The 7,553-nt window shown below is 43.5% G+C and overlaps 2 protein-coding genes across 3 annotated transcripts in view; one reads left to right on the top strand and one right to left on the bottom strand.

The window, feature by feature from the left end:
• veph1 (ventricular zone expressed PH domain-containing 1) overlaps nucleotides 1-1,325 on the bottom strand; it is a 66,009-nt gene extending 64,684 nt beyond the window's left edge. Inside the window, exon 1 of the mRNA XM_030381520.1 lies at nucleotides 1,179-1,325. The gene's annotated coding sequence lies outside the window, so the exon portion shown is untranslated. The remainder of the gene's footprint in view (nucleotides 1-1,178) is intronic.
• Nucleotides 1,326-2,017: 692 nt separating this feature from the next.
• Nucleotides 2,018-7,541, top strand: LOC115560771 (lysosomal amino acid transporter 1 homolog). Of its 2 annotated transcripts, none has more exons than XM_030380303.1 (8): nucleotides 2,018-2,205; nucleotides 2,712-2,953; nucleotides 3,060-3,189; nucleotides 3,744-3,831; nucleotides 4,507-4,616; nucleotides 4,715-4,816; nucleotides 5,296-5,481; nucleotides 5,699-7,541. In XM_030380303.1, the coding sequence occupies exons 1-8, from the start codon at nucleotides 2,149-2,151 to the stop codon at nucleotides 5,816-5,818; spliced, it is 1,035 nt and encodes a 344-aa protein (XP_030236163.1). In that variant the 5' UTR covers nucleotides 2,018-2,148; the 3' UTR covers nucleotides 5,819-7,541. The 2 variants fall into 2 exon arrangements, with proteins under 2 accessions (XP_030236163.1, XP_030236164.1); XM_030380304.1 differs by having other exon boundaries at nucleotides 2,026-2,205; nucleotides 2,591-2,953.
• Nucleotides 7,542-7,553: the final 12 nt, after the last annotated feature.

The raw sequence follows: 7,553 nt of genomic DNA, 5'->3' as shown, positions 1-7,553 counted from the left end.
TAAATGGAAGGGACGGTGTTCTAAGGTGCCTTTCCTGCGACTGACGCCACTCAAAGCACTTAACCTGTTGCCCCCACAGCCCCCGGCCCCCCCCCCCCCCCCCCCCCCCCCCGCCCCAGCTTGCTCAAGGGCACCTATCATGGAGGAACCGGCACCCCATGTAGCGAGGCTTTACAGTCTGACATACTGTTTGTCCAGTAATAGAAAGAAAAACGGAAAGCCCCTATTTGGATTAACTTTGGTTGCGGGTGGCTGGTCTAGTGTTAGAATATACATCAACAATGCACACGCACACGCACACGCACAGCCCCACACACGCACACGCACACGCACACGCACACGCACACGCACACACACACACACACACACACACACACACACACACACACACACACACACACACACACACACACACACATTCAGTTCTCCTCGTGGATACGACAGCGGCTTCCTTCTTTTGTACCCTCGTGCATAATCCCCGTGTTCTATAACGCCAGAGCCTACTGCATTCTTGAACTGGATAGAGCGGAAGCCACCCCTATTCACCAACCATTCCCCCACCATCACCACATCCTCCACCACCACCACCCCAATCTGTCCGTACGTCTTCGTCGCTCTCAGTCGCCCTCAGAAGAACTCTGTGTCCTTGAGCAGTCTCGGAATGCGCCCCTATGTCCCGGAGCAGACCCTATACTATACCTGCTGATGGGGGGAAATAGAAAGAGAGTCATGGAGCGACAGTGAGAGGGGGTGGTGGGGGTGAAGCAGGTGAAAATATGATAAACTAAATATTTGATAAGAGAGGTGTTTCGGTCCAATTGTCAAACCCATACATTTCTTGCCCGGTGGTTGCGTGGCGCCACTTGCATTTCTGTTACACGGGAGAGAACACGCTTCTTGCACGATCCACCTGCGCACCTTTTACGAGCGATTTCTTGTCAACAGTCGACTGTCTTTTACGCATGTTTTGGAGCGACGTGGGCTAAAACCGCAATTATAAATCCCCGTAGCAAAGTGGATATTGATACGTGATCCAGCCTCCTGTGAGGCAACTTTCCAGAAATCAAGGAAAGGATGGCATAAATGCATTTCCCTGGCAACGCTTTTCATGCGCCAGTCAACGAATTCGTAAAAAGAACCCAGTCTGCTGCTTGAGAAAAGATACAAAGACGAATTACCTGCCTGCGAGAGGGAGTCCATCCGCGTCGCGCTTTTCTTCCAAAAATGTCTAAAGATTTGTCAAAAGCGGTAGCCAAATTAACCACGGACTGTGCTCAAGTTCTCCCTCTGGGCAGCATTTTTCCTTCGCACAATATTAGAAAGCGCGCAACCGTGTGGCAAAGAACGGCATCGCGCATAGCAACAAGTGAAAGTATTTAGGTCCACGCAAACGGATTTTGGTCTACATGAACTATACAAACATAGAGAGCAAATGTACAAATTACTATTCAATTACCTTTGAATATTCAATACAAAATAGTTCAACGTAAAATGGAAAGATAGAAAGATAGAGTGAGGAATTTTTAGAGAGAGAGAGAGAGAGAGAGAGAGAGAGAGAGAGAGAGAGAGAGAGAGAGAGAGAGAGAGAGAGAGAGAGAGAGAGAGAGAGAGAGAGAGAGAGAGAGAGAGAGAGAGAGACACACACACACACACACACACACACACACACACACACACACACACACACACACACACACACACACACACGCGCGCGCGCGCGCGCACACACACACGCGCACTCACACACAAACACAAACACACAGTGAAAGATCGACACAGATAGACACACAGATAGAGATAGATAGATAGATAGATAGATAGATAGATAGATAGATAGATAGATAGATAGATAGATAGATAGATAGATAGATAGATAGATAGATAGATAGATAGATAGATAGATAGATAGATAGATAGATAGATCGATCATCTAAAACATTTTGTTTACTATACGGTAGTTATATCATTGAACAGTAGATGGTGCTAATTCCTCTGAATCCGAGTGAAGCGGAAGTGAAAGATTTGTGCCATTCATGGGTGACGTAGGGTGCCATGGAAGATGGGCAGGGATTCAGTTTAGTATCAGCTGGTCTAAATAACAGCAACACTTTGTCCGCTACCTTCCTGCCATAAACGAGCTTTAGTTTAATGTGTAAAGCTTGCAGACAACATGGCACGACTACGGAAAGACGTCCGACGACTCAGGTCAGATATCAAAACAATTCTCGTTTATGTATAGCACATCCTTTGTGTCTGTTTCAACCGCTCTCTAATATTATCCCAGTGTATCCTATTAAACATTGATTTAACGATGTTTGATTATACGTTTAAAATCTTAGCCGGGTTCACATTTAATCCGTTTTTATCTCGGTCGGTCCTATAATTAGATGTGTTTGCAACGTTGTGATTTTGGGGATTATGATTGCAGCGCGGTGGTCTGCCGACTGGACATTGTCATTTTATTTCCCCTTAGTGGTTGTTAAAGGGCCACCGGCTACAGGGCTGGCATGTTCATCCCAACTACGTTTCGCATTCGATCCCCGTCATGCACTTTAATTGGGTTTATTTATCCTGTGTTACCATTTTGCAGAGTCCTCAAATGACAACAAGTCTAGTGGCAGCAGACTGTACCACAGTCTGCACACCTACGACATTCCTTGAGGAATCAAACATAAACTTTTCCACCGCATCCTTCGGCTTCCTCTGCGAAGCACCCGGACAAGGAAGGACCATCTGGTTCCTCCATGGCGACCACCCGCTTCCCCGGGAAGGGGGGAGACGACGTGGCCATGGGAGCGAATTTCAGCAACCCGACCCTGAGCGGGCCGTTCTGCGTGAACGGGACGGGGTGGATCCTGTACCTGCTGGAGGAATGCGTGGACAACGTCTGGGAATACTGGAGCGTCATCATAGGACTGATCTCCATGTTCTGTTTTCTTCTATCCACTTTGCCGTGAGTTCATTAAATGTATGACACATATACTATAGGCATACTTAAAACAACGTTGTAAACACTTGCTAGGTTTCTCACCATATTTTGTTTTCCTCTTGTGTAACAGTCAGGTGTACGAGGCCAACCGTAATGGCAAGGTTGAAGAGGCCATGTCTTTTGGATTCCTGTTCTTTCTCTTCAGTGGAGACCTTACCAGTTTTGCTGGCTGCTACCTCACTAGCCAGCTACCTATACAGGTAAACCGGTTGGTGAACATTCCTTTTCAGCTAACGGCCAGCTGTGTAGGTCCAATAGGTATCCATTTGACCTACCAGATTTTCAGTGGATTTAGCATTGCATGTCAATATAAGGCATGTTCTTCCGAATGAATCGTGGGATTTGTTTTTCTTTGTTGTCATATTGAGTAGTTGTAGTAGGCTACTGTAAAATCCTAAATCAATGTGAGTATGCCGGAACTTAGGTTAATGAAAACCTGGCTTCTCACATGAGAAACATGGGAGAAACAATAATTACTAAACAATGACCAGAAAAACCTTACTTCAAACATTATAACTAACATTCTATCGCTCATGTCACTGCAATGTGACATTGCAATGTACAAGTCACATGATCAATATATAACCTACGGTATATATAAACAAGTCTGAATATCTATTTATCTGATCTATTTATCAGAATTACAAGATCCTCAGTAATTGAGCTTTGTCTTCAAATAAATGTAATTGACCAATGGAATATACAATTGCAGTGCGATAGTCTGTGGCTTCAGTGTGCTTCTCCCCTCTTTCAGATGGTCACAGTGGTGTTCTACATGTTCACTGATATGGTCCTTTTCTCCCAGTACCTCTACTACAAGATCAAGAACAGCTCCACCAGAGGTAAGAGGCCTGACACAACCTCCATTCAGGGAGATAGCAGAGAGAGGGAAATGACCAAGAAAGCACTCACAAATGACATGGCGTCAGATTCGTGACCTGCTGCTGCATGCCATAGACTCTGAGAGCTCTTTGCCCCCAGGCCAAACGAGTGTCTTTGTCGTAGTGATCTGACAAGCCTCTGGGTCCTTGAAGCTGTGAGGGTGGTGGTCTCTGCTCGCTGGGCTGCAGGTCAGGGGAGGAGTCAGTGGCTGATCACACATCATCCTTAGGAAGATACATTCAATTTCCTTGCGTTCTCCTTCACTCGATGCCCTCTACCATAATTTTGTAACTCCCAGGTCGTAAAAAACAGTTTAGGCATGTCTTATGCTTGGACCGGTTGTTGAGAGTAGTGCAGTCCAAAGGATTATGGAGTCGTCAAATTGGTATCAACACAAGGCACATATTACTTACCCAGATGGGCTTGGTTTGGGCCCACAGTGGGGCCCTTATCACTGGATATGGAATTGGATACACATGGGTGTTATGGGTGGGGTCGTTTTGGCATTGTCTCTTTTTCCTCATTGTGTGTGTGTGTGTGTGTGTGTGTGTGTGTGTGTGTGTGTGTTGTGTGTGTGTGTGTGTGTGTGTGTGTGTGTGTGTGTGTGTGTGTGTGCGTGTGTGTGTTTATTCCAGAAAACCCTCACCTTAAGTGGGCGTGCCTCTTGTGGTGTGGGTCTGCCAGCCTTTTTTTCCTTGTCCTCCCCAAACTAATCACGGACGACAACGCCTCCTTAGATACACAGGTAGGGCCAAACGGGTATGACTGATATCTTAAATCAGTGTTATTATATTGCTGTATTGTTGTTATTACAGTCTGAGTCTCGTGTCTTGTGTGCTTTAGAGTCACGACAAGTCCCACACGATGGAGATGAGTGGCTACGTCTGTGGATACCTGGCTTCCATCTTCTACCTCTCCTCCCGTTTCCCGCAGCTTCATAAAAACGTAACAAGATTATTCTACATTCTTTCTCCCTGTCTCACATTCAAATCATATGGCAAATGCAAAGTTCAGCATCAGATATTGTGTGTGGGTGTGTGTATCTGACTGCGTGATCTTTGTATCTGTCAGTGACAATTTGACAGCAAAATGGGCTCGCTGTCAAATTGGATTTGGTGTGTGGATTTATGTCTCAAATGTGCATTCAATTTGCCTCATGTAGTTGCACTTGGTGTGTGTGTGTGTGTGTGTTAGTCTGTGAATTGATTTGGAGCAGTTGTATTTGGTGAAACCATTGCTTACATTTTCTATAACTTAAAGACTTTTGGGTCCATTTTGAGTTAAATTGTAATTGTTATAGATTCAATGAAAACATTCTACATTTTAATTATCGTGAGTTATTAAAGGGAGAACATCCTTTGCACGTTTGTTGAGGAGAATTAATATAGGAAACAGAACGTTGAGTTCAACCCTTTCTTCTGCAGTTCCGGCGACACTCAACAGAAGGGACGTCCTACCTGCTGTTCGCCCTGGCCATGATGGGCAATGGGACCTACGGGCTGAGTGTCATCGTGGTCCTGCCTGCGCTCAAGGGCTCCAGACGGGCTTTTCTTCTCAAACATCTGCCCTGGCTCATCGGTAGCCTGGGAGTTCTGGTCCTCGATTTCTTTGTATCCTTGTCTGTGCCTTTAGGAAGCCAAGATAGCTGTAATAAAAGTTATGTGGCTCTCTTTACATGTATGTAATTTTGTTGCCAAGTAATCACTTCCATAAAGATCAGGTTAGTTATGTTGCTATGAACATTTTGCTAGAAAATGTAGCATAGGAATCCATGTTGAGTTTCTTTCCATGTGTCTGGATTTATTACTTGTGCCTTAACTTTCTCAGGTGACGGCACAGTTCATCATGTACAGGAAAAGCAATCCCGCTAAGAAGAGCACCTCATTGGTCAGAGTCCAGGAAGTAGAACCTCTGCTCTACGAGGAAGAAGAACTGTCTGCCCTATAGCACACACAGTAATGAACAATCTACAAGAGCGGAACGCCCATTTCAATGCTTAAAAAAAGTGCCCTGCACATTTTTGGGAACTTTTCAAAACCCCTCATTTGAATAGTGTTCATTTGGTGGTTTTGAAAAATGTAAAATCCAATCAAGTACTTAAAAATGGCAATAGCTATTTAAGACTGTTACAGCATATGCAGCATTTCATTTTTTTGACACTGGTAGGGAATCTTTCCTTTGGAGACGTATTTATTTCCATTTTTGTACTTTTAACTAACTCTTTACTTCTGTACAATTAACAGATTATTTTATTGATTCCTTTGGGATTGTACACACCCCTAGGATGATGCTTCATGCCAGATATCCCATGACATGGGAATCCCCCGTTGAAAACTCTTACTGAGCTTTGATTGTTGGGTGAGACATCAGTGTTTAAATCAAGACAATGTTGACAATAGAAGGCCATATAGTAGTATATGCTCGCTCTGCAGGAGACGGATGACAATGAATGCTTTGGAATCTGGTCAATTTAAATACCGCTGGTATTTTTGTCATGTGTTATAATATGTGTCTATCTATCATAATGGTAGGCTACCATGTACGGCAATATTAACTTCATTCATACCAATTCATGATATAACGTATTAAGAGAAAAGGTTGAGTGTTTTTGGCTCGGTAGTCTCTGCTGCTTCTGTTGAACACACACGCCAGCTTTTATAATGCTATAATGCTCCCCTCTAGGGAAGACTCCAGGCTAAGAGGTAAAACCTGACATACAGGAACGTATGGCCAAGCCATTGTGTCATATGCATTCTTGATATCGGCTGACAATGATGAGGATAGGTACCCCTGAATGCCATTTGTCTCTCTCTTAACTGTCTTTAGCGCACATTCATGGCTCCCAGCTTTCTACCATGTAGTTTGTGTATGCTGAGCTGCAGAAGCCCCTATCGTCTGTGCCTTTTTTTTTTAAATATTTTAATTGTGCATTCCATGGGCTGCATGCATCCAATGTAATGCCGCCCTGAAAACATGTATATTGGATGTCTACCTTTTATATTGTCAATCTACGCTTTCAATGGTGTGTTATCTCAAGTCGGTCTCTGGAGCTGTGGGCTGAGTAGAAACAAGCTTTACTTTTTTGTACTTTATCTGATCGACATTTGCTGATACAATAATAAATTCAGAAATGTGCATAGATTAAAGAAATGCGGTTGTGAGCTATCTTTCACCGTTTATATCCACTCTGCACCGGCATTACATTATTTATATTTTTAGGTTGGAGGCTTTTCAAAGAATAGCAACATGAACCTTGTAAAGAATGGATTATCACAAATAGTTGGGAAATCCTTGCACAGTTGACTTTTTCTGCTTTGTCATCACACTGGGGGAATAATAGTGTGCCTTTATTAATGTCTTCAATTTTACCTTCAAATATCTTTGGGATTGTGTCATAGGTGACCTTGCCTACTGAATAACTAAACTAGAAAGCAGCTGTCTCTACCTCATTTATGTCGATGGGGTGGTTCATTTGCCTTGCGTGTACCCTGTTCATCTTAGGGAAGTGAATTACTCATTACTACACGGAAGCTAAGAAAAAATTGATTTAAAGTTGGAACCTCATTTCATCGATAAGACTAAGATAATGTTGATATCTTGGTGCAAAATTAAATTATTATTTGTAATATAAGATACATGATATGATAAATAAAGATTGCTTTGGATTTTGTGAAGACTTTTA

This window comes from Gadus morhua, chromosome 16 (genome assembly GCF_902167405.1).
Source record: "Gadus morhua chromosome 16, gadMor3.0, whole genome shotgun sequence".
In the NCBI taxonomy this organism is placed as follows: domain Eukaryota; kingdom Metazoa; phylum Chordata; class Actinopteri; order Gadiformes; family Gadidae; genus Gadus; species Gadus morhua.
The sequence above is the reverse complement of the archived record's forward strand: the minus strand, read 5'-3'. Positions and strand labels throughout refer to the sequence as shown.